At 40.0% G+C, this 26,473-nt stretch overlaps 1 protein-coding gene and 1 long non-coding RNA gene across 9 annotated transcripts in view; one reads left to right on the forward strand and one right to left on the reverse strand.

Moving 5' to 3' along the window:
* Positions 1 to 700: 700 nt before the first annotated feature.
* The window catches only part of SLC35F4 (solute carrier family 35 member F4), a 52,332-nt gene continuing 26,559 nt past the window's right edge, over positions 701 to 26,473 (forward strand). The window contains exons 1-6 of one of the 8 annotated variants that reach the window (XM_077122533.1): positions 701 to 776; positions 4,003 to 4,064; positions 4,919 to 4,981; positions 5,088 to 5,191; positions 5,915 to 5,996; positions 23,780 to 23,965. In XM_077122533.1, coding sequence (XP_076978648.1) covers positions 5,168 to 5,191; positions 5,915 to 5,996; positions 23,780 to 23,965 — 292 coding nt within the window. In that variant the 5' untranslated portion in view covers positions 701 to 776; positions 4,003 to 4,064; positions 4,919 to 4,981; positions 5,088 to 5,167. Of the gene's footprint in view, positions 883 to 4,002; positions 4,065 to 4,918; positions 4,982 to 5,087; positions 5,192 to 5,914; positions 5,997 to 23,779; positions 23,966 to 26,473 lie in introns of all 8 variants that reach the window. The other 7 variants (XM_077122536.1, XM_077122534.1, XM_077122535.1 and 4 more) reach the window with 7 other exon arrangements.
* LOC143651770 (uncharacterized) lies at positions 1,225 to 22,832 on the reverse strand. The gene is made up of 3 exons (XR_013160203.1): positions 22,443 to 22,832; positions 2,735 to 2,889; positions 1,225 to 1,331 (listed from the first exon to the last, which is right to left on the reverse strand). It is a non-coding gene; the product is annotated as an uncharacterized LOC143651770 (long non-coding RNA).

Genomic DNA, 26,473 nt, shown 5'->3' on the forward strand with positions numbered 1-26,473 from the left:
ATTTTTGTCTTACAATTTCTCTCTACCTTCCAGGTTTGGGGTCCTGTAGATCCTAATTTCCATTAAGTCCAAGATTTGACATTATGTTAGCACTTTCCATGTTCTATGGTAATTTTCCTGTTTTCCAGCCTCTTTGCTCCCAGTATGCAGTGAAAAGAGCTAGAGTCCAATTCCACACTCCCCACAAGACTCCCCTCATTCAAATATCAGCCCGAAGTTTGGAGGTTCCCAGGACCACCCTCACTTCTGACCAGCTGGCTACAAATCTGGATGTTCCCATGACCACCCTCAGGTTCAATAATTCACTGTAACAACTCACTGAAGTCAGGAAAGTACTGTACTCACAATTACACTTTTATTATGGTGAAGTTATAAAAAATTCGGACCCCCAGCTGAAGGAAGAGACACACAAGGCAAGGTCTGGGAGAGCCCACACATGAAGCTCCTGCTCATCTTCTTCCTATGATGTTACCTCAGCCCTGTCAAGATGTGTGATACACACAGAGTACTGCCCACCAGGAAGCTTACCTGAGCCTTCAGTGCCCAAAGTTTTAATTGGGGCTCAATTACAAACTGCCCTGTGGCTAACCTTGAACCTCCAGTCTCCCCCCCTCCCCCCAGAGTCAGCCTAATACCTTTAGTCATCAGATCCTCTGGAGGTTGGAACCAATAGGATGTGGCCTGAAGCTTCCATCATAAATCCCATTGTTAGACTGTCTGAGGGTCAAAGCCCACAGGCAAATGGACATTCTGCAATCCTAGAGGTCACCTTCCAGGTACTGAAGGAAAAAGCCAGACTTCTCTTTTAGTAAGATTAATCCTTCACACACACACTGTGAATGAAGGGCAGAAACTTGGTCTCATCGAATAGCCTCATTCAATGTATGGCATGTAAAAGATCCCCTCAGTAAATGTTTGTGAGTGAATGAATGAGAGGTGCTGAATCTCCTCTAGCCAAACAGTGGTGATGAAAATTAGCCTCTAGACTTGACAGTCAAGGTTTGCCCAGTTTCTCTCTGGTATGGGATAACTTCACCCTCACTTGGCAGCTCCTACCTCTGTGCATCCTGGAAGCTGGGAGCGTATGGCAGTCAGTTAGCTAAGAAAAAGCCAGCCTGATCCTAATGTAGGGAAGCATAGGGATAAAGACCCAAGAAGGAATGGATTCAAGGAATGTTTATAAGGCCAGACAGACCTCACCTTATCACAGGGCTCTTTAGTAAATAAAAGTCATCTTCCAGATATGAACATCAGAAGAAATATCTTTCACCTCTTTAAATGAGTTTGCTTTTTGAGAGGAGAGCATGCGTGACAAATTCTGAGAGCTGCCTCTACAAGAGAATTTAAAATATATTAAGCTCAACTGTCAGTTCCAGCACACAAAGCTTTCAAATACTAACATAGTTGCTGTAATTTGCCTCACATCAATGAACACAGTACTCTCAGGAGATAATTTACACTTGTTTGCTTACCAGAGGAATGGAGAAAATACTTTAATATCATTTTTTTCTCATATTTGGCCAAGATATTTGTCCTCTCTGGTGGGGATTTTGATTGAACATTGGAGCAGGGGAATGGTAGACATGCCAGATCACCTCCCCACGTTTCTGGGTAGGAAGATTTCAGGGAGCTTATAGAAAGTTACACATTTTCTCAGATTGAATTTAAAAAGTCACACATGACTACCATGAATTGTTTTCATTTCCTGGACTCCTCAAACCAATACCAATGGCATTGCATTGGTTTGGCTTAAGCAATGGAAATTTATTAGTTCACAGTTTGAGGCAGGGAAAATGTCCAAATCAAAGCATCATCCAGGTGGTGCTTTCTCCCTTCAAGGAGATCATGGAGCTCTGGGACTGGCTGTCTGGGAACTTTGGCTCTTGTGTTATGTGTCTAGGTACATGGCGTCTCCTGATCTCTTCCTTCTCTTCCAGTGCCTTTCCCTCTTTCATGTCTGAATTCATTCTGGTTATAAAGAACTTCAGTAATAGAATTAAGACCCATCCTGATTGGGGTGGGCCACACACACCTTAACTGAAGTAACCTCATCAAAAGGTCCTACATCCAATGGGTTCATACCCACAGGGATGGATTAAATTTAAAAACATGCTTTTCTGGGGTACATACAGCTTCAAACTACCACATGAATCATTTGCACTGTTAAGAAAAGATCATCTTTCTTCCAGCAAACTTACACTGTGCTACTTGGCTCTGCCATATTGTCTTCCATCCATCTATTCACATGTGTGTTCACCCCCACTTCCCACATAAAAGATTTGGTTTGGTTTATCATCTCCTTAAAGTAACATGATTCGTGTGTCTTCAAAATTTCTGGATAGATAACTATTTCCTTTCTCTTTGTATTAGCATGCTGTCTACATTTCCTGCATCTACTTTTTCACCTCCAATGCCTTTCTCAATAAATGACAATCTGGCTTTAGCCTCCACCAACACTGCTCTTTGCAGAGTCACCAATTACAGTCATACCTCTAAAGTACACTGTGTACCATGGCTTTCTTTCCCAAACACTCTCTTCCCTTGGTTTCTGCATTTTTACACCCTCTTGGCTTATTTCCCACCTTTGTAGGTTCATATCCCCTTAATTATTGATTTTCTTGAGTCCCAACCCTGTGTCTCAATATTTTCTCTGTGAGTGATCTCATCCCATACCATGACTTCAATGACTTGTCCATATACTAATGACTCTCAAATTCGTGTCTCCTGCCCATACCTGTCTTGTGAACTCTGTGCCTTTGTGTCCAGCTGCCCTTTGATGACTTTCATGTCACTTAAACTCAGCATGTCTAAGACTGCATTCATCATCTTTTCCCACAAACCAGGTGTTCCATCTAGCTCAGTGAATGTTTCTTTATCAATTCAGTTGTCCTGGAAAGAAACCAATACTTATTCCTTCATTCTCATTTCTACACCCATATCCAATCATTTACCAAGTTATGTCAATTCTGTCTCTGCAGTATCTCTCAAGTCTACCTCTCTTTAACATCACAGCCATCACCTCTTTAAGGCCACTATCATCTCTGCTGCTCCAGGGGTCTCTTAGTAGTCCTTTCATCCCCAGTTTTTACTCCCTTTCAATCTGTTCTCCATATTGCAGTGTGATTCTCTAAAAACCTAAATCTGATCATACCAATTCCCTATTTAACACCATTCAAATGACTCAGAAGTGAGTTTTGGGCCCAGACAGTTGGCCTTAGACTTGAGCTGGATTTTGAAGGGAGAGTAAGATTTAGGTCAGTGAGGAAGAAGCTTGGGGAATGAGTGTGGAGGTGGGACTTACCATTGAGGGTTTAGGTTCAAGTACTAGATCAGCCCATACACCCTTGATGCAGGTTTCTTTTGCTTTCCCAATATCCTGATAGGGAGAAACTTGCCAATAGTTTTATTTAAATTGTGGCTTAAATCAAAGCCAAGTTGACTAAGCTGATGACACTGCCAGTTTCTGATTTGCTCTCCTTTCCTGAGACAAATGTATAGGGTAACAGCTTTAGCTGTAGTACTCTTGCATGCTTTTCTGCCCATTTATTTCTTTCTGCTCATTTATTTCTTTCTGCTCATGAACAAAGCATAAATAATATTTTGTGAACTGATCCATAGGCTTATGGTTTAAAAGCCCAATTCCCATATGAGAAGATATTTGTAGGCCATTAGCATGGCAAGGGAGTGTGCTGTAAATCGGTTCCCAAGTAACCATGCTGTGCTGTGCTGACTTGTCTATCTACTTGGAATTTAGCACTCTTTATACAATTGTTTTTCCCTCCTGGATCATAAGAAAATGAGGCTAAGCCCCATGCCTTCTTCCCTGCACTTAGCAGAGAGCTAAGCATTGCTAGGCACATAGTAGGTACCAGTGACTTATTAATTAGTGGATCATCACAGAAGCCAATAGCCACAGGTCTTTTGGTTTATCCTGACCTGGTGTTTACACTAAAATGAATTATGAGGCTGCCGTAGTAGTGTTTATTCAAATCCATCAATCAGGAAACTCACCAGTGCTATTTGGAAGAAAATGGATTCCAGGAGACCCTACCAAAGAGGAATTTGTAAGTAGAGGGTTTCTGCAGTCAATAGGGAATATTTACCTGGGTTCTCAGAATGGTAGTGATATTGCAAGGGGGTGGAAGTGATGTTGCATTGTACATAAAAATATTAATATCCTTTAAATGCAGCTATATATATGGGTAGATACTCTTGTTCAAATTATGGAAAAAGCCACAATTTGGGCAGAAAAGAGAAAAAGACCCATGTTAAAGACAGTGATTGTGAAGGTTTAATGAAAAGAAAATAGTTAATTCCAGGAAGCAAGTTCAACTTATGAAAATCCAGAATTAGAAAGCAAATTAGAATCAGTTACTAATTTTAACAACATGTTATTATTTCATGCAACACTCCCACTACATCTAAATATGATTTTTAAAATACCATGAAATTATTTGTAGGTATTTTTTGGAACAGTATATATGGTATTCTAAAAAGCAAAGTAGTTGTGTAGTCTTACTGTCAGCATCTTAGTACCTAAAAGAAAGGAGTGTATATTCAAAGGTATGATATCAAGAACTGCATCTAGGAGTAGTTTATATCATAGATTTAAAGTAGACCAGTAGGTTTATATCAGACCAGGATGGCATTTTTACCTTTCCTTACACAGCACAGCATTTTCTTACCTAATTTGCTTAAATTTATTGAGCCAATCTTTTGGGGAAATATTCTAAAATGAATACCAAATTTATTTCCGTTTTCCTGAGTTAAAGTGAATACCTACGAGCCATGAGGATAGGTCTTTCATGATATGGCCAATGAATTTCCACTTTCTGTTGGCATCTGAGTGACTAGAGTAAAATGGGGAAGAAACAAGGTAGGTGCATCTTAGAGATTCTCCTTGTGCACCTTCCCCTAGGAATGAGCCAGCTCTCTTCCGGGGAACACTTACTCCCATGTGTTCGGCTATGGTAACAGCCAGGTAAGCCCTCTTAAGTATGTCCATCATGGGGTTCTTTTAAGGAAGCAATCAAGAAAACCAGAAATTCTTCCTGAATGCTCTCAAAGAGTTCTTTCTCTGGTCACAGAGACTGTTACCCACAGAGAAGGTTGGAATGCCAAGAGAAATGGTAAGTGAAGACATTGGAAAGAAAAGAGAACCTACAAGATGAGGAAGGAGCTGCAGAATGAGGTACAATGGGACACCATGGAGGGCTGGTCTCAGACAGGGCTCTTAGATGCAAGCCACAAAAACCAATTATGGCTGTTAAGCAAAAGGAGATTGATTGGATGGGCTATAGGGGAGAGGATCGCAGGACTTTGGAAAATGTGCAGAAACCAAGATGCCTTCATAGCCGGGAGCTGGCACAATCTGGTCAGGATATTGCTTTTGCCCAGAACCCAGTACCCTGCAGCTGTTGCCTCACTGAATTTTAACCATCCTGGTTTACTTCCTCGAGAGTCGAAAGTTCTGGATAGGAGCATCTGACAGGCTGAAACCAAATCATACCCATACCCTATTGCCAGGGGCGGGGAGATTTGGCTTCCTTCAGCTTCCATTGTGGAGGAGGCATTTTCTCCCAACAGGGCTCACGTGATCAGGGTTGGCTTTTCCTAATGAAGAATGGGAGTAGATGTTCAGGCAGCTAACAATGGGGCAGAGGGCCAAGGTATCTGTGTTAAAAACATTTGGAAAATTGTTAACTGGATAAGTTCTGTTCTTTAAAAAAAACAACTGTTGTCTTTTGCAATGAAAAGCACTTTTCATTTTCCAGGAAATTATTTAAGACCCGCACTAGCATCAAAAATCAAATTTAATTAATTCTTTAATTAAAGGCAAATTTGTGGTCTTTCTGCTGATTCATACCTGGGATCAGCAAAATAGTCAAAGATCTTTCTTTAAAATCCATTTCAGATTTCTATGCATGTTCAGCAGAAAACATCAAGCTTAACCTATCCTCTGATTGCAGCCTGTGCAAAGATTCTACAGCTGACAGGTGGGGAAAGGAGTAATGGGGGTTCAGTAGTTAGACAGAGACTGGGTGTGGGCAAGATAAGGGGTAGCTGGGATTAGGAAAACAATTCTCGAATTACTAAAATATATGTGTGTTTAGGGCCAAAGTTGGGAGTAGGGTGTCACCTTGGGCAATGCTGAGGAAACAACGATTGGTATTTGAGGGAGATATTGGACCAGAAAGTGTCTAAATAAACAAGTGTTAAGGATTATATTTCTTTGGGAGGGGGAAGGGAGCCAGAGAAATCAAAGAAAAGGAAATATATTTTGATCCCCAATCCCTTCTTTAGAATACAAGTCCGACGTGTGTTTGACATGTATGAGGTTTGCACAAGCAATAGTGGAATGCTCTTGGCACACGCAAGCAGTGGGTAAGGGTCCCTTTAGTTGCATTGCACAAGCATGAGCAGACCAGGAAGAATAACTGTGCCACTCACAAGGTACTAATATCATTAATATTCTTTCTACCTTTACCACGTGAACGCCTGGGTCTTAGCAGAGGAAATGAAGGGTCCCACCTCAATACCCTTTTCCAAAGAAGACATCTCAGCTCTCTTTAAAGAATATGTTTTGCTTGAATAACTTTCAAATAGGTCTCTTCCCTCCACGTGCATTCTGCCCTTTCCTGCCAGCTTTGCCTTCCTGAACTCTGCTTTCAACCCATCATCCTTTTACAAAATACCTCTTTTGCACGCCACAATAAAAAGACCTAAATTCCCATCTGCCTTTTTTCGAAGCCGTTCCAGGCTCCTTCCTTTCCAAACTCTGCCCATGCTTCAGGATCTGTAAAGAATCCAGCGACCTCCACTAAGCTTTTTCTAGCTTTCTGAGCTGGAATTGATCTCCCCATTGTCTGAACAAGAACAGTCCTGATTTTCTGTACCACTGAATTGTTCCCCTTAATATTCTTAGGTATTCTTGTGAATATATATTGTCTTATCACCCCAACAAGATTGTCAGCCTCTTACATACAAAAGAATCTCGATAATACAGATTAGCTGACACGGGTAGGCAAGGAAAGAATATAAGATTTGTAGTTGGGTTTGCCTGAGTTTTAATCCTGATGTGGGCTCTGAAAGATATTTTCCTCATTGTTAAAAATGGGGATAGTAAAATCCACCCCAACAGTGTTGTTGTGAGGTCTAGAGATCATTCTTGGCACATAGTAGATGTCAAATTAATGGTAGGTATTTTTTATTTTTACATCACAGATAGCAGTGATGTACTCTTTGGCTTTAAAGTCAGTTGTAGGTAGAGAAGATAAATATATTCCAGATAGCATGAATTAGTACTGTTTTTGAGACAAAATGTGCATAGTAGAAATATACCTATTAGTAGTCCTTTCTTCCAATTATAGATTTTGGGTAAATAAAAAATGAATTAAATTTTCAAAGTTATTTTTAAGTCACTTTAGTACACATGTATTACCATCCAAATATTTCAGATTTACTTCTTAACAAAATCTCTTACACTCATTCTAGGGTTTTTCTCACTCCCTTGATGCTGAGTCTCAACTCATTCTAGGATTTCTTTCCCACATTGCCAGAAAGGTCCACACCCCTGAGAGTCAAGATGTAATGGAGAGGCTGGAGGGAACTGCCTGAAAATGTAGAGCTGTGTTCCAGTAACCATGTTTCCTGATGATGATTGAATAATGATATAGCTTTCACAATGTGACTGTGTGATTGTGAGAGCCTTGTGCCTGATGCTCCTTTTATCTACCTTATCAACAGACGAGTAGAACATATGGAATAAAAATAAATAATAGAGGGAATAAAGGTTAAAATAAATTTAGTTTGAAATGCTAGTGATCAATGAAAGGGAGGGGTAAGGGGTATGGTATGTGTAATTTTTTGTGTGTGTTTTCGTCTTCTTTTTCTGTTGTCTTTTTATTTCTTTTTCTGAATTGATGCAAGTGTTCTAAGAAATGATCATGATGATGAATATGCAACTATGTGATGATAGTGTGAATTACTGATTATATATGTAGAACGGAATAATCATATGTTAAGAATGTTTGTGTTTCTTTCTTGTCGTATTTTTTTTAATTTAAAAATTTAAAAATAAATCCGTGACAGGCAGCTCTAGATTCTAGATTCTTCTAATTGTGCCCTTCCCCTTGTTCCTTCAGGCCCAGGTATAGGAACAGCTGCTGCAGGTACTGCCCTGCCCACTGTGGTTTCCCACATACAGTGGTGCCCAAATGTGAGCTTTCATTGGAACCACCTGGAAGGCTCTCTGAGGCATAGGTTGCCCCAATGCCAGGTTTTCTGATTCAATAGATTTAAGGTGGGACCTGAGGATTTGTATTGCTAGCAAGTTCCAGGTGATGACAATGTTGGGAAGTGGGGCGGAATTTAGAGAACCACCACCCTCAGCCCCCATACCTTGTCCATCGTTTTGTAAATCATCCTAAATTGAATGTGTCATCTCTTTCTTTCTGGGACTTTGACTGATATAAATGGCTGTTAAAAAAATCGCTGCAAATAGACAAAGTTTGTTTAATGAGTAAACATTTGCAGGTTGATGATTTGCAGGTGCTTGTTTGAAAATGTTCAAATCAAATAAGAGAAAATTGTCAGGAATTAGGAAATCATTTAGTCCCAACTTTTGATTTCAGAGTTGAAGGGATGTGGCCCAAGAGAAGTCAGATGATACCTGAGGTGACACAGTCAACCCAGGTGTCCTGCCTTTCAGGGAAGTCTTCTTTCCAGGATACTATCCTGCCTCCTGTCCTCCTCATATGGCAACTCCTTTCCCCAGCCTACACACTCATCCCCGGGATTCTGTGAATTGCCTCTGTATTTCCAGTTTGGGGACCAGATCTATGCATAGTGTTTCAGTTAAGCATGCACCATAGCTTGGGACAAGTCAAGATAAAGTTCCTAGCTCCGTTTTCACTATAGTGCTTGGTAAAGCCAGATGTTTCATTGATTCTTTATGCCCATATGAAGAAAGAGTCAGTGTAGTACCCTTGTTTCAATGACAACTGAGAGTCTGGTCTATTATCTCCCACTTACACTAGTCCATGGACACTTATCTGGCCTTTTGCTTCTTACTTACAGTGCTTTCTAAAGATCTTTTCCTAGTTCCTCTTTATCAGCTTATTTCTTCCAAGTTTTTATCTGAGAACCCCATACCTTACCCTCAATCCTTATTTAAGCAATTGCTTTAATAGCAGCTACAGTTCTTCCTTCACCTTTTTGCTTTGAAGTTCCTTGAGTGCATAACCAAGGCACCTCCTGCCCAGTTTCAGTCACTCTTTCCTGGAAGCTGCACTCCTATTGCGGTATTCCTCCCTCGCCACAGAAATTAGACCGAGAATTGGTCTCAGGATTAGACCTAGTCCCTTTCTCGGGATTTTTTACTTTGCACAACTAGATTTTTCTCAGAAGACAAAAGCTGTGAATTGAAAGCTTGGGGGTTTCTGCAAGTATTCTACAGAGAAAAGCAAGCAAGCAGCCAAGTGAGAACGAAGCCAGCACCCGGCAGTGTGAGGTGTGACAGGAGACTGCCTGGACTACACTGAGCCCTTGGTGCCAGAGGTGCCTGAGGCTCTGGGGTACCCCGGCCTTCCTGCCCCATGGCTGCTAAGCTCCTAAAACCTCCCCTTTTTACTTAAACCTACTTAGTTGAGATTTCTATTAGTTGAAGCCAAGCATTCTAATTAATAAAGCACCATTAATACTCATTTGCTGTTACCTGCTCATTATTAGTGATAATATCTACGTTTATTGAGTACCATCCATGGGTATGCCCACAACACTCCTCTTAATGTTGGATGGTGGGTAGTACAGATGAGTTACAGATGAGAAAACCAAGGCTGAGAGAGGTTACATGGTCAATTTCTGGCTCAGTTTCATACAACTAGAACATGACAGAGCCCAGATTCCTACCAGGTCTCCCCAACTTCAAAGAGCTTATGTTCTTAACCATTATATTCTGTCTGGATCTCAGATAACAGTTCCTTTCTAAGAAACAGGCAAGGGTAAAAGAATTGGATTTTCAGTGCTCTTTTATACTCATATGTGGTCTCTTTCCAATTCAGCATAATTTCCGTAATTGAATGGCATTACGTCATTGCATTTCATGGCATGCCGTGTCTCCTGACTGTATTGCCTGCTCCTCAGCCTGTAACCCTGCCTGGTGAAGTATTGTTCATCCTTCAAAGCCAACTTTGAGGTACCTTCCTATGGCGCCTTCCCTGCTCCAAGCTGAACGAATCACCCTTTCCTTTTCTTCTTGCTCCCTGACATCCAGGGCACATTAGGTCAGTGTTAATTGGTGTTTGACTCTAAACTTCAGTTGAGCGCTCCATGAAGGCACAGAATGTGTGTTCTTCATTTGTTTAACTCCTCTTCCTGACACAGTGCCTGTCCCATGATAGGTACTCAATAACTACTTGTTGAATCTCCTTGAATTTGGGAACATCAGAACCTACCCAGTACAAGTGAAGAAACCATGTTCTTCTGTCTGGAAAAATATGAAAAATGGCCCAAGACAGCCCTACTGCTCTGACCCAGGTGAGCGTATGTCTTTATGAGGGAGAGAATGGACCATCTGGTGTGACTAATGAGTGACTTCTAACCTATCACTCCCAACACAACTGACTCTTAATGATTTCCTAATTCCTGACAATTTTCTCTTATTTGATTTGAAGATTTTCCAGCAACAGTCTGAACACTGTTTGCTAACTGAATTTACAAGTCCTGCTTCCACCCAGGCATTCCATGTAGCCTAGAAAAAAAATTGGGATGATTTATTTATGATCTTTGCATCCTGTGCAACATTCTAAATATTTATTTCTGTCAGGGCTGGCTTTATATTAGTTGAATGGCATGAGACCATATAAGAAAGACTACTAACTTCCTTTCCAGGATTAGGCATGATTGTTTCATGCTCTGGGTCCTGAATGTACCTCTGAATCTCACACTGAAATTTGAAGTTTGCCTTTTTAAGACGGTGACTCCAGTAACTGATCTATCCCTGTATCACTTTTCCAAACCAGTGAGAGGTAGTTGGCAACAGACAATGGGCTTTGAGCTATATTGCTTAGAGAGAGGAGGTACAATAGCTAAGACATAATACTTCAAGGAAAATGAGGAAACAAAATAGGTCACTGGTGTGGTTTGCAAATCCAACACTTCCTATATGCACATTATTTGCCAACCTTGGTAATTGTGGTTTATATTTCATCTCAATGCAGTAACAACTTGCTTCTTAGCTTATTTCAGAACTTTCCACCCATAGTTGGCAAGTGACCACAAAATGAAACCCATTGTTAATCTCAAAAAAGATAAGAAGGCAAAACTTACATAAAAGTAAATTGTAAAATGTACTTGAAAGATAAATTAAAAAAAGACATTTGGAGTATCTGCATGTCAGCCCCTCTTTATGAGCATGAATAATTGAATTAATTTAATTTTTTATGATGAGCTCTCTTTATTGAAGCTGAAATACTCTGTTAAGAACATCAACTAGATATACTAGTTAAGGAAGTAAAGTAAACATTTTGGATATGTAAAATAGTAATCTCATATTTTGACAATTTATAATAACAATATTAGCATATGATTAATTTTAACATGGTAATCAGTGTATAATGCTGGTTGACTTTTCAGTTAGCTATGTAGGTATTATTTTTTAATCTAAGATTAATTAATACATTTTATTTAGGTCAACGTAAGACACTTAATGATAGATGGTGCAGTTAACTACCTTTTTTTTTTTGGCATGGACAGGCACCGGGAAGGTAACCACATTTTTATCTACTTGTACTTATTTTCTCCAAGATTGAGGGGGGAGAAAAAGAAAACAAAAATAAGCTTTTGTCATGGAGAGTACTGAACTATGGAGCAGCATCAGTGTCTAAAGTTACACTACTGTTTCATTAAGTTCTTGTTGGAGAGGATGGCTCAGGAACTGAAGCTTTCTCTGTTGTGGACATCACTCCTTCTGCAGGTTCTGATCTGATTGCTTCAAGGGATTACTCACCAGTACATAATAGGATGGGTTCAAATCTAAGACGTTATTGAAATTTCAGGATTTTGCCTTTCATTTGACACTTTCTACCCCCTTCATCGGTAAAGCCCCCCTGAAGATCTAGCCTGCATGACCTAGAGAGAATGATAGCCTACTCTGCTCTCCACCTTGTGTCAGTGATAAGTTAATAACTCATGGGGAAGAGTAACACAAAAGCCCCAGAGAGTGGTCAGACCAAATATACCTAACTTGGAGCCAAAGTCCACCAATGCCCAATTGATTCTGGTACTCTGCATCAAATCTTTCTGGTTGATCTTCATCAGAAAACAAGTACTTTTTAAAGCCATACTATGTGTAGAATGTTTTACCTGGCTCTTAAATGCCATAAAAAGAGTACAGGATAGGCAGACACATAGTTATAGATGTTTATGTATGCATTGGTTAACATACATACATACATTTCTTGGCTGTGTCCACTGAGAGGGCCCAGAATCAATGATCCTCAATAACTATTGGCACACCAAAAGCCAGATCTTGGTTTCTAAACACCATATACCAATTAAAGGAAATAAGGCTTCTTAGAGAAATGGCCAAATCTAGGTCTGGGGCAGGGAAGCCCAGAGTATCTTGTAATGCCTCAAAGTGATGAGAAGCTCAAAAAAGAAAAAAAAAAAGGATGGAACTATGTCACAGAGATTCAAAAGCCAACCTACAAGTGTTCTCAATGGCCAAAGCTGTAACAATTTGAACAACAAAATAAACAACACAGGATTTAATCATAATGCAAAGTACAAAATAAATATGCATGGACTCACAGAGAGATGGTGGAATAGGATAGGCTGAGTTCACGCCTGCTCTAAGGAACAACTAGAGAAGGGGCATGAAAATAACCAGGACAGCAGTTCCAGCGTGCAAGTGGCCTAAGAGGGTCTTCTACACAATATAGGGAGGTCTTGGATGAAAAGCTGAGGAGTTGGGATGCAGAGAACAGGGCAAATGGGCTTCAGCAGGACTCCACTGAGGACAAAAGGCTATGCCCAGGAAAATGCCTGCCCCATAGCTAGTTTGAAATATCAGCCCCCTGAATTCTGCAACCTGAGCTCCCTTGCTGAACCCAGAAACCATAAACTTACTGTGGTAGTTAGAGTCAGTTGTCAGCTTGGCCAGTTGAAAGCACCTAGTTCTGTTGCTGTGGACATGAGCCAATGGTACGTGAACCTCATCTGTTGCTGATTACATCTGCAGTCAGCTAGCAGGCATGCCTGCTGCAATGAATGACATTTGACTTAATTGGCTGGTGCTTAAATGAGAGGGCGCAACGTAGCACAGCCCAAGCAGCTCAGCATACCTCATCTCAGCACTCGCAGCTCAGCCCAGGCCTTTGGAGATTCATAAAGGAATTACCCCGGGGAAAGTTGTTGGAACCCAGAGGCCTGGAGAGAAGGCCAGCAGAGATTACCCTGTGCCTTCCCACGTAAGAAAGAACCTCAGATGAAAGTTAGCTGCCTTTCCTCTGAAGAACTAACAAAATAAATCCCCTTTTCTTAAAAGCCAATCCGTCTCTGGTGTGTTGCATTCCGGCAACTAGCAAACTAGAACACTTACTTTCCCTGCTCTTGGACAGCAGCCAGCTAGTGCACAGAGATTACTGATCCCCTTTCTATATGGAGGCCTGAAGCCATAAAGTGTGTGGACAGGGAGGCGGGGATGAGGAAGCACGCTGCACCCTCCATCTTGTGCCCCCCGCCCCACACACATACACCCACACACAAAAGAACAAACAATAAGAAAGATGGGAAAATTGAAATTGGATCTCAAGGAAATGATAGACAATACAAAGAACACAAATGTGAGAATTGCTCGTGTCCCAATAGGAAAAGAGAAGATTAGAAGAGAAGGCTAGGAAGAGTAGTTGAGGAGATAATGGGGGAAAACTTCCCAACCCATATAGAAGACATAGATATGCAAATCAAAGAAGTTGAATGAACCCCAAATAGAATAAATCCAAATAGGCTTACTCCAAGACACATACTAAATGTTGAAGAGAAGCAGAAAATCCTGAAAATGACAAGAGAAAAGCAACTTGCCACATACAAGGGAAACCACATAAGACTGAGTTTGGACTACTGAGTAGGCACCATAGAAGTGAGAAGGCAGTGGTATGATCCGGAAAGAGAAAGACTTCCAATCAAGAATTCCTTATCCAGCCAAGTTGTCCTTCAAAAGTGAGGGAGAGATTAAAATTTTCACAGACAGACAAAGGGTGAGATAATTTGTCAACAAGAGACTGGCCCTATGAAAAATACTAAAGTGCATATTGCTGGCTGAAAGAAAAAGACAGGAGAGGGAGGTCTGGAGGACGGCACGGAATTGACCAGTAAGGATAGCTTAAAGGATAGAAAGAGGAAAGAGGGAAAAGAATATATAGATCTGAAAAATAAAAACCAAAGGATAAAATGGTAAATTCAAGAAATGTCTTTACAGTAAAAACTGAATGTTAACAGACTCACCAGTTAAAAGATACAGATTAAGAAATGATACATCTGTGCTACTTACAAAAGACTCATCTTAGACACAAGGATACAAATAGATTGACAGTGACAGGATGGAAAACGATGTTCTATGCAAGCTGTGACCAAAAGAAAGCAGGAGTAGCTATACTAAATATCAGACAAAATAGACTTTAAATGTAAATATGTCATAAGAGACAAGGAAGGACACTACATATTAAGAAGAGGGACAATTCATCAAGAAGAAATAACAATCATAAATGTTTATGCTCCCAATCCAGGAGCCCCACAGTACATAAGGCAAACCCTGGCAAAACTGAAGGGAAAAATAGACATTTTAACAATAATAGTGGGAGCTTTAATACCCCATTCTCCTCTGTAGATAGAACAACCAGATAGAAAATCAACAAGGAAATAGAAGACTTGAAAATGTGATAACTGAATTAGACCTAAGAGACATATATAGATCATTACACCACTTTAGATTGAATAAGAGCAATTTCTCTGATCACAATAGAATGAAGATGGAAATCAATGACCATCAAAGAACTGGAACTTTCACAAATATATGGAGAGTAAATAATGCATTCTTAAACAATCAGTGAGTCAAAGAAGAAATTGCTAGAGAAATTGGTAAATATCTAGAGATGAATGAAAATGAGAATACAACATATCAGAACTTATGGGATGTGGCAAAGGCTGTGCTGAGAGGGAAATGTATTGCCCTAAATGCCTATATTAAAGGAGAGAAAAGAGCAAAAATAGAGATCTTAAGTGCTCACCTGGAGGAACTAAAGAAAGAACAGTAAAGTAATCCCAAAGCAAATAAAAGAAGAGAAATGACAGATTAAAGCAGAAATAAATGAATTGGAGAACAACAACAACAATAAAAAGAATCAATAAAACCAAAAGTTACTTTGTTGAGAAAAATCAGTAAAATCAGTGGACCCCTAGCAAGGCTGAGAAAAAGAAAGAGAGGATGCAAATAAATAAAATAAGAAAAGATAAGGAGGGAGGTTTCATGGACCCTGAAGAAATTTTCAAAAAATCCTAAGAGGATACTATGAACAACTGTATGCCAACAAACTAGACAACTTAGATGAAGTGGGCAAATTCCTAGAAACATATGAACATACTACATTGACCCCAGAAGAAATAGAAGATCTCAACAAACCTATCGAAGTAAAGAAATCCAATCAGTCATTAAAAGTCTTCCTACAAAGAAAAGCCCAGGGCCAGATGGCTTCACAGGGGAATTTTATCAAACATCCCAAAGAAAATTAACACTGATCTTGCCCAAACTTTTGAAAAAAGTTGAAAGGAGAAGACCACTACCTAACTCATTTTATGAACCTAACATCACTCTAAAGCATCTTTCTGGTAAAGAAGCTGCCAGAATGGAAAACTACAGGCCAATCTCCCTAATGAACATAGATGCAGAAATTCTCAACAAAATACTATCAAACTGAATCCAATCACACATTAAAAGAATTATTCAACATGACCAAGTGGGGTTTATACCAGGAATGCAAAGGTGGTTCAACACAAGAAAATCAATCAATGTAAATCACCAGATTAAATCAAAAGGAAATATCACATAATCATCTCAATTGATGCTGAAAAAGCATCCTTTTCTGATAAAAACACTCCAAAACATAGGAATGGAAGGAAACTTCTTTAAGATGATAAAGGGAATATATGAAAAAACCATAACCAGCATCGTATTAAACAGAAAGAGACTGAAAACTTTCCCTCTACAATCAAGAACAAGTATGCCCTCTGGCATTGCCATTATTCAACATTGTACTAATAGTTCTAGCTAGAGCAATCAGACAGGAAAAGGAAATAAAAAGCACCCAAATTGGAAAGGAAAAAGTAAAATTTTCATTATTTACAGATGATAGGAAAAGTCTGAGAAATCTGTAACAAAGTTACTTGAACTAAAAAATTCAGCAACGTGGTGGGATACAAGATTAAGGTACAAAAATCAGTAATATTTCTATACACAAGCAATGATCTGAGGAGACAATTAAGGGAAAAAATCCATTCAAAATAGCAACTGAGAGAATCAAGTATCTAGGAATAAACTTAACCATGGATGTAAAGGACCTGTACACACAATACTACAAAACATTGCTAAAAGAAATTTTTAAAAATCTAAATAGGTGGAAAGATATTCTGTGCTCATGGACAGGAAAGTTAAATATAGTTAAGATGTCAATTCCACCCAAATCGGTCTACAGATTCAATGCAATACCAAAGAAAATCCAACAACTTACTTTGAAGACTTGGAAACGATAGTTATCAAATTCATTTGGAAGGGAAAGAGACCTCAAATAGCTAAAAATATCCTAAAAATGAAGAATGAAGTGGGAAGACTAATGCTTCCTGACTTTAAACCTAATTACAAAGCCTCATGGATCAAAACAGCATGGTACTGATGCAAAGTTAGAAGCACTGACCAATGGAATAAAATCGAGAGTGCAGAGATAGACCACCAAATCTACGGTCAATTGATCTTCAACAAGGCCTCCAAATCCGCTGAACTGAACAGTTCAATAAATGGGCATGGGAGAATTGGATATCAATAGCCAAAAGAATGAAAGAGGACCCTTCCCTTATACTCTATACAAAAGTTAATTCAAAGTGGATCAAAGACCCAAATATAAGAGCCAGTACCATAAAATTCTCAGAAGAAAATATAGGAAAACATCTTCAACACCTTGTAAAAGTGTAGCTTCCTAAACTTTACAACCAAAGTGTAAGCAATGAAAGAAAAATATAGATAAATAGAAACTCCTCAAAATCAAATGCTTCTATGCCTCCAAAGACTTTGTCAAAAGGTGAAGAGACAGCAACTCGATGGGAGAGAATATATGGAAATCATGTATCAGATCAAGATTTGATATCCTATATACAAAAGAAATCATGTAACTCAACAACAAAAGAATAAGCAACCCAGTTATAAGATGGGATAAAGATGTAAATAGACATTTTTCTGAAGATCAAATACAGATGGCTTAAAAGCACATGAAGAGATGCTCATTTTCATTAAATGTAAGGGAAATGCAGATCAAGACTGTGAGATATCACTTCATACCATAGGAATGCCTACTAGTCAACAGGAAACTACAAATGCTGGAGAGGACAGAGAGAAAGTGGAATACTTATGTACTGTTGGTGGGAATCTATAATGGTATAGCCACTAGGGAAGACAGTTTGGCAGTTCCTTAGAACTACAAATATAAAGTTACCCTGTAATCCAGCAATACCATTCCTCGATATATACCTAGAAAAGCTGGGAGCAATGACACAAGCAGACACTTATACACCAATGTTCATAGCAGCATTATTCACAATTACCAAAAAGTGGAAACAATCCAAGTGCCCATCAACAGACTAGTGGATAAACAGAATGTGGTATATACATACGATGAACTATTATGCAGCAGTAAGGTGAAATGACGTCCTAAAGCATATAACAGCATCGATGAACATTGAGGACATAATGCTGAGTGAAATAAGCCAGACACAAAAAGATGTATACTGTATGATTTCACTATTATGACCTTGGTAAAGATAAACTCAGAGGCTTATAATATAGAATATAGGGGACCTAGAGATATACAGAAGCTGGAGATGGGTGAACAGACAGTTAATGAAGTTGAACTTAAATGTAAGGGAATGGATAGAAGTAAAGGCAGTCATTAGTGGGTTTATAAGTAATATTGCCTATTGAAGGTGAATATAATTGAAAGGGCTTGTATAGAGCCATGTATCACCCAGATTAACACCACAAATTTAAATGAACTCTTGCATGAACTACTTCAAAAGTAGGGATCTTGTACAAAAAGTCAGTAATAGAAGGGTAAGCTAGTATTGCATGCTGTGGTCTATATTTAACAGGAAGACATCAACAGTACCACCGCAATAGCAGGGGTAAATAATTGGGGTGGGGGGGTACAATTTTTAAAGGGAGGTTTGAACTTTCTATTTGTGTTCATCGGTTATTTTTCTCTTTGGAGCAATGAAAATTGTATAAAATTTAGAGTATTGATGATTGTACAACCAAGTGAGGATAAATGTGAGACGTGGATTGTTTATTTTGAACATTAGCCATGATGCCCAATGGAAGGAGGTGGCTGAAGGATACATTGACTGAGAAGTAGAATGGCAAACTGGGTGCATATATATAATGGAATATTGTGTGGCTACAGTAAGGAACCTAGTCATGAGGCATGCAATGAGGTGAATGAATCTTGGGGACATTATATGGTGCAAAATAAACCAGGATCAAGGGAACAAATATTGTATAGTGTCTTTTAGAAAATACCTATAAGAAAATTGAGACCTAGATTGTAAGCTCTTATAGCAATCACATTTAGTCCAAAGCTGTTAATGTTATACCTAGATTTTGAGATGCTGTGCTGTGTATGTATAATCTGGTATCACCCTGGAACTTTGGCTACCTGTGTGATACTTAATTCTCAGCTGGAGTTCTGCAGCTCTGAAAATCAGCATTGCTACATACAACAATTATTAAAGAAATTGAATCAGATACTAAGATGAATCAGAATATAGTGGTAAAGAGGACGTTCTCTGTATTTTAGAATTTCACCTACTGTATGAGACTAAAGGAAGAGAGGTTTATTTTGTCCAAAACCTAATTTTGGACCTAATTTTCTGTAGCACAATTTAACCTGTCTAGATAACTCATTTAAACAACCCAACACATAGAGCCCAGAATGGAAATGAGGGCATGTAATTCTGTATAGCTTAAGGTATACATCCCAGGGTATGTTGGGCAGTTAATTTAAAAGTATTGACAAAGTCCCTTGAGGGATGGGAGAAAAAATATGGCACTATTAAGCTTTACCACCAAGGAAACCCTGATACCATTTCAAATATTAGGGACTTCCCAGTCAATAGGCCAAGCCCTTTATCTTGAGCCTTGCTTTTGTGATGCTTATTTCTGTAGGGGAGAACCTAAGCCTATCTGTAGTTATGCCTTAGAGTTACTTCCAGAAAACCTCTTTTGTTGCTTAGATGTGGCCTCTCTCTCTTGCTAAGCCCAACTCTGCAAGGAGAGTCATTACATGACTGCATGACACTACATGACATCCAGGAGTGAAAATCTCCCTGGCAATGTGGGACATGATACCCAGGGACGAGCCTGGCCCAGTCACTATGGGATCAGCAATGCCTTTCTGACCAAAAGGGAGGAAAGAAATGTAACAAAATGAGGTTATCAGTGGCTAAGAGAGTTCAAATAGAGTTGAGAGGCTATTCTGGAGACTTTTACACAAGCTTTAGTTAGATATTGCTAATTACCACGGTTTGCTAAACCCCAACCAAACTCATTCCTATTAACCGTAAAGAACACCTGGGGCTCTGTTCTAGTTTGTAAGCTACTGGAACACGATATAGCAGAACTGGAACAGCTTCTAAAAAGGGAAATTTATAAGTTACAAGTTTACAGTTCTAAGGCCATGAAAATGTCCAAATTAAGGCAAGACTATAAAAATGTCCAAATTAAGGCATCCAGGAAAAGATACCTTGGTTTAGGAAGGCCAATGACATTCAGGGTTTCTCTCTCAGCCGGAAAGGCACATGGCAACGTCTGCTAGCTTTCTCTGCAGGCTTCTTCAATGACCTCCCTGGGGATGTTTTCTTTATGCATCTCCAAACGTCTCTGGCTTTTGGGCTCTGGTGGCTCTGGTGGCTCTGTCATTTCTGATCTTTCTCCAAAATGTTTCCTCTTTTTAAGGATTCCAGTAAAATAATCAAGACCCTCCTGGAACGAGTGGTGTCATCCATCTAATCAAAAGTTCACACCCACAGTTAAGTGTGTCACATCTCCATGAAGATAATCTAAAGTTTCCGACGTACAGTATTGAATCACAATGAAAAGAAATGGCTGCTCCCACAAAATTGGATCAGGATTAAAACATGACTTTTCTGGGGTGCATAATACTTTCAAACTAGCACAGGCTCTATCTGAGATTCTACAAGAGTTTCACATACTAAGATTACTCTCCAGAAACCTACAAATTCCAGATGGGTTCCTAGGCCAGATAAGTCCTGAAACCCAGAGTGTCCAGCCTCTCCAACAGCATCAACTAGTTCCATCCCCCATCCCATATTATGGACAGCCTCTTCCAACATGAAAAATTTAGAATGGATATAGCCCAAACACCCCTAAAGATTGGGAGAAGGATCAAAGGAGAAGGAGGAGTTATAATACAGAAGACAAGATTTAACAAATGAGTATGACTACTGAATCATTATACCGATATTTCTTTTAGTTTCCAGTGTCTTGGAGCAGCTAGGAGGGAAAAAACTAAGATTGGGTAACCGTAACCCCTACCAAACTCTGAAATCTGCTCTATAATTACTTGTTACAATGTACTTTGAAACTCACTGCTTTTTTTGTATATATGTTACATTTCATAATAAAAACTGTTTAAAAAAGAAAACTAAATAAATGCACATGAGTCTAAAGTGATATAAATGATTAGATAAATAAAGGGGAGAGTAGAAACAAATCTTTACAGAAGAATTCCAAGATGCTCCCCTATCAGAGAGTGAGGTTTAAAAGCCATGCTCCTGGAGGGTGGCTTGGACTAAATGACTTGCTTCCAAAGACAAGAGGACAGAAGATGGTGAAACAACTTCACAGTGGAGAAACCTGGCAAACACTAACTTGGCCAAGTGAAAAAGATTAGCATCGTCAGTGACAGGTCCCATTGATAGCCTGTGACACGGGCCATGACGTGATGAGAGAGGCCCTTTACCTCTGTGGTGTTCTTCCCCAGAACTAATAACTGCAGTCTAACCATGTGAAAAAATAGCTGACAAATCCAAATTGAGCAATAATCTGCAAAATAATCCATCGGCACTGCTCAAAGCTGTCGAGTCATGCAAAACAAGGAAAGACTGAAAAGCTGTCACAGACCAGAGAAGGCTAAGGAGCTGTGCCAACAGAATGTAATGTGGTACCCTGGATTAGATCCTGGTACAGAGAGTACAAGAAAAACCTTTTAACAACATGGAAATTAGGATCTTGCAATTGTCGTGAGCAATGCATGAATCGGGTAGCATCCCATCCAGAAAAGAAAAGGGAGCTCCAAAGAGTGGCAGGAAAGGCAAGGATTTTACAGGCAGATTCCCAACAGGGAGGCCAGCAGTGTGAGGGACTCCACTGGCTGGATGAAAGTATTATCCTTATCTGACTAATGCCAAGCCAGAGGGCACAGAGCACACAACTAAATTGGAGCTGGAGGACTGTCTGGTTGGCCTTAGGTTTCTGGGTCGCAGAAAGCTGGACACTCATAAGAAAAATGAACCAAGTGTCAGTTGCTGACATTGGGCTTAAAAGGAGCAATTCTATCTTGGGCTTATGGGCATTACTCAACACAGCAAGTGGACATTAATGATTAAAAAAAAAACTGTTGGAATTCAAATAAAGTTTGGAGTTGGGAATTTGACTAATAGTAATGTAAGAGTATTTAAAAAATTTTTTTATTGTGAAATATATATACAAAAAAGCAATAAGTTTCTAAGTACATTTTTACAAGTAGTTATGGAACAGATTTCAAAGTTTGGTATGGGTTACAGTTCCATAATGTACCGGTATTAATCTCTCAGCTTTGACAAATGCACTGTGTGTGTGTGTGTGTAAGATGTGTAGGATGTGCGTAGGAGAATCTGGATGAAGGGTGTACAGGAAATCTCTGAACTATCTTTGCAAGTTTCCAGTAAATCTAAAATTATCCCAAAATAAGAGAGCGCGAGCAGATCTCTGACATTAGTCAGCTCATGCAGACTGGGAGAGACAAAGCATTCAAACCTGAAAAAGTTAAGTATTGGGATGAGGTAGTGTATGCTGCTGTCACAACGAGTTCAGATGGTAAAAGTTCAAAGAAAGTGTGGGATACCTGTGATTTAACAGCAAAGACTGCATGCAGCCATCAAGACGTGATGTTCACCCTCAAGGATTTGAGTAGATTCAGAGTGTTCCAGGTAGACGAACAGCCAGTGATGGCTTAAAAGCTATCAACAATGAGGGCAAGATGTCAGAACACAGCTAGAGGCAGCTTTGTCAAGTTCTCAGCTTGGGGAGAGGCTGGCCAACTTACTTGGGGGCCCAGTGCAAAATGAAAACGTAGGGTGGGCCCCTTGTTCAATAAAAAGAAAACTAGCTTTTCCCTTTTTCTGTGGCCTTTTTCAAACTGTAATGGTAGTTTGTATTTACTATTTTAATCTCAGCTCCCTTGGACACAGGGATGCTCGCTGGGTGAGTGCAGACCTTACGGGAACCAGACACCCTACCCTGCAACCCTAGCCCTCCCCCCCACCCGCGCCCCGGCCCCTGCAGGCGACAGAGAGCAGTAGCAGTTGCTAGGAGCGGGGGAGGGAGTGGACAGCAAACAATCAGCCCCAGGAGACCAGCTGGCAGCAGGAGGCCGCACCTCCCCTGAGCAGAGACCCAGCATTCTCCTCTCATGGCATGTGCACCTTTGTCCCATCAGATGTCACTTACAAAACACAAATGCAAAGATTAAATGATGAAGAATTTTGAGACAGCAACTGAAGAATATTAACCCCCAAGTGTGGCCCTTCTGAGCACAATACACTGCAATTACACTGGTCACAAATCCCCAGGTTGGCCATTCATGGAACATGAATCAGGGTAGAAAGGGGCACAACCCGTGGAGGTCGCCTGTGGCTGAATTTTCATTTGTAGCACTGGATGGAGGCCCGAGGTGATTGAGGAGACACAATGAAATTGGATTTCAGTGATTAATCTGATGGAAAAATGTATAGTGGATTTGATAAGGGACAATATTGGCAGTTTTACCCACTAGGCACTCAACAGATTTAGGAAGAAAAGGGTACAAACGAGCACTGTACTGCTTTGCTTGAGGTAAGCTATTTGACCGCTAACAGTTCCAATTCTTGAACACATGCACCAGTCCAAACACCATCTTCTAATGTTCATTTCTAGTTAATGGATTTATTAAAAAAAAAAAAAAAGAAGAAGAAGAAGAAGAAGAAAGAAAAAAGGTCCCTTTCTCCTTATGGATACTGACCTTGCCAAAACAGCATTTTCTTTTTAGGATCCGCTTTTATAGACTTGGAAATTGACTCAATGTGTGATCAAATCAGGATTGCAGTTATCATTGCCATTTATTTCCCTGCCAAAACATTTCAAATCTGCTTCCAATGTTTCCTCCCAGAAATTCTCAAAGTGGTGTAAACTTTTTCTTCCTAGGTACCTCCAGATCCTCCGTCGCTCGATGTAAGCCAGGAACCAGCTGCCCGAGTTCACACAGTGGCATCAGCAGACAACTGTCTCCTTTATCTGTCACTGAAGATTCTTCTGCTCCTATTCTTGAACTCCAGAGTCAAGGATCCTCTGGAGTTTACGGTCATAGAGTTGAGAGACAGACCCGATCAGGTATACCGGTGGCCTCCTTTCAAATAACAGTGCCTCTAGGTAACTTGCTTCCACCCAGCCATGAAAGAGCTCCCCGTTGGCACAGAATTCAGAGGTGTTACATGGAGTCTGATGAGTAGGCATGGGACAGTTTTATTAAGAGGAGCAGGGAGAAGGAAAGTGAGTAGATGCCATATATTAGTGGCACAGAGTGTAGCAGAAACTGAATACCAAAACTATAGTTGAAGAATTTAATACACGGTTAAATAATGACATCTAACGATGCTTACAGCTAGCTGGTTTTCTTACATTCAAGAAGTCAAAAGTCAGCCTCTTTTATCTCAGCATGGGATTCTGTCATGCGACACACTGTGCTTATTCTGAAAAGAATAAAAACACCAGTTAAATCACAGAATCTCCTCTTATCCTCATTGGGACCACCAACCCTGAAACCCTTCCGGTTTTCCCAATTTCGCTCCTCCTGTAGGGGACTTCCCTTGATCCCTGATCAGTATCTACTGCTCGGTCAAGACCTTCAGCCTGTCACATCGACCTGACCAATCACTCTCCAAATCCTGGGCTTTGGGACATTGCTAGATAAATCTCACATCTGTGCCCATCGGTTTCCCGGGAAACTTATAATTCTTTGATGCAGCGGGGACTACCAGGCTGCTTCCAAGTACTGTTCATTGTCAGTGGTGGGACCTTTCTGCCTTCCCCAGAGAACACCCTCAAGCCCCAAGGTCTAAATCCACTTCCTCTCAACAAATGACCAGCCACATTTCTACCTTCCTGCAAAGAAGCAACATAATTGTATGCTGGCAAGCTCTCTCATCTGTACCCCAAAATGTCTCTGTGCATTTGTTGGCCAATCATCCCTGCGCTATTGCCTCTGCCTTGCCCCTTTGTTCTATCTTTCCAATACTGACTCCTCTACCTGCATCCACGATCACCTACTCCCCAACTTTTTCACTTACATTTCCATCTCTCCTTCTCCACTCCTTCCTTTAGCTTGGCCAAAATGTACTACGATCTCCTTCGTCCTTTAAAACAATAGCATTGAGGGTATATGGGTGGTTCAGTGGTAGAATGCTCGCCTTTCATCCAGGAGACCCAAGTTCGATTTCCAGACCATGTACCTCCCAAAAAACAAAACAAACGATAGCATTGAAACATGCCATCCTAAATAAGTAAATTCTAAAAAAATAAATCAATAAAATAAAAAACAGACCTTTGAGAGCATCAGCTTTTAGAAAAGGAAGAGGGTGGGCCATGGTGGCTCAGTGGCAGAATTCTCACCTGCCATGCCAGAGACCCGGGTTCGATTTCTGGAGCCTGCCTATGCTAAAGAAACAAACCAAAAAAAAAAAAGGAAGAAATATGGGAGTTCAAGAGGCTTTCAGTTAGGGTTGGTGGGGGGTGCGAAACAAAGGAATAGAAGAGATGTGAAAACCTCTTCTGGGCCCTACTAATTAGAAAAGAGATGTGTTCTTTTTTGTAATGAGAAAAGATATTTTTGAAGATATTATTTTTTAAGTGGTATCTCAACTACTGTATGAACCCTGAGGCTAAGACTGAAAAAAAGTAAGGAAAATGACATCTTCCTAAATCTTCAGAAAGTTTTAATTGGCTTATATAAACTGCAGTAATATTCCTATTACTCCAGTTGTCCGCAGAACCGAATGTTCTGGTTAATTAAATATGCTAGTTAATAAGACTTGTCCTATCTATCATGCAGAGATTACAAAATTTCAAAGACCATACTGCCAAAGATCACACAGACCATAATATGCTTTTTCTTTAATGATTCAGAAGGCACCTTGGGATAGCCTAGCAAATCACAGAGAAGAGATAAAAGGAAAATAATAAAAAGGAAGAGCAGCTCCGTACACAGGGCACTTTCATGAATATTATGGTACTTAACCTCAAAACGAATCCCATGAGATAGATGCCACCGCTGTTTGACATATAAGGAAGCTGAGACAATATACCAAAGGCAGGACTAGGACTCATGTTTCCAAATACTAGTGGCCTCCGAAAACAATTTGTAGGACTTCAATTAAGGTTTGAACAAAGGAATGGAATTCTGGTAAATCAATTTTAATTATTTATACAAAAGAATAAATAAATTTAAATTGATCCGAAAAATAAGATATCTCTGAAGACTCAACCTTTCTATGCCTTGTGAAATTTAAGAATTGGTAATAATTCTAGTGAGCAGAAGAATGAGCCAATACTATGAAAGGGTTTGGGTGGCTGCCAGTGCCCCCTAAAGCACTGCCCACAGTAAGGTGGTGGTTATAGAAATAGTCTTCCAAGAAGGTGACAGTTAAGGCAGATATTGCCTCAAAGGGACACTTAGAATCTCTGGGTGGACTCATTCCTCCCAAGAGGTGGTCCCTGAGAATAATGCAGCCTGAAGTGTAGTAGCCTGTAATGTACATGCTTCTTTTAAGTATTGCTTCTCTCAAACCTCAAGCATGATGACCATTCCTGGAAAGAAACCCAGCTTTTTCTCCGAACCATTTC

The sequence above is a fragment of the Tamandua tetradactyla genome, chromosome 12, assembly GCF_023851605.1.
Source record: "Tamandua tetradactyla isolate mTamTet1 chromosome 12, mTamTet1.pri, whole genome shotgun sequence".
In the NCBI taxonomy this organism is placed as follows: domain Eukaryota; kingdom Metazoa; phylum Chordata; class Mammalia; order Pilosa; family Myrmecophagidae; genus Tamandua; species Tamandua tetradactyla.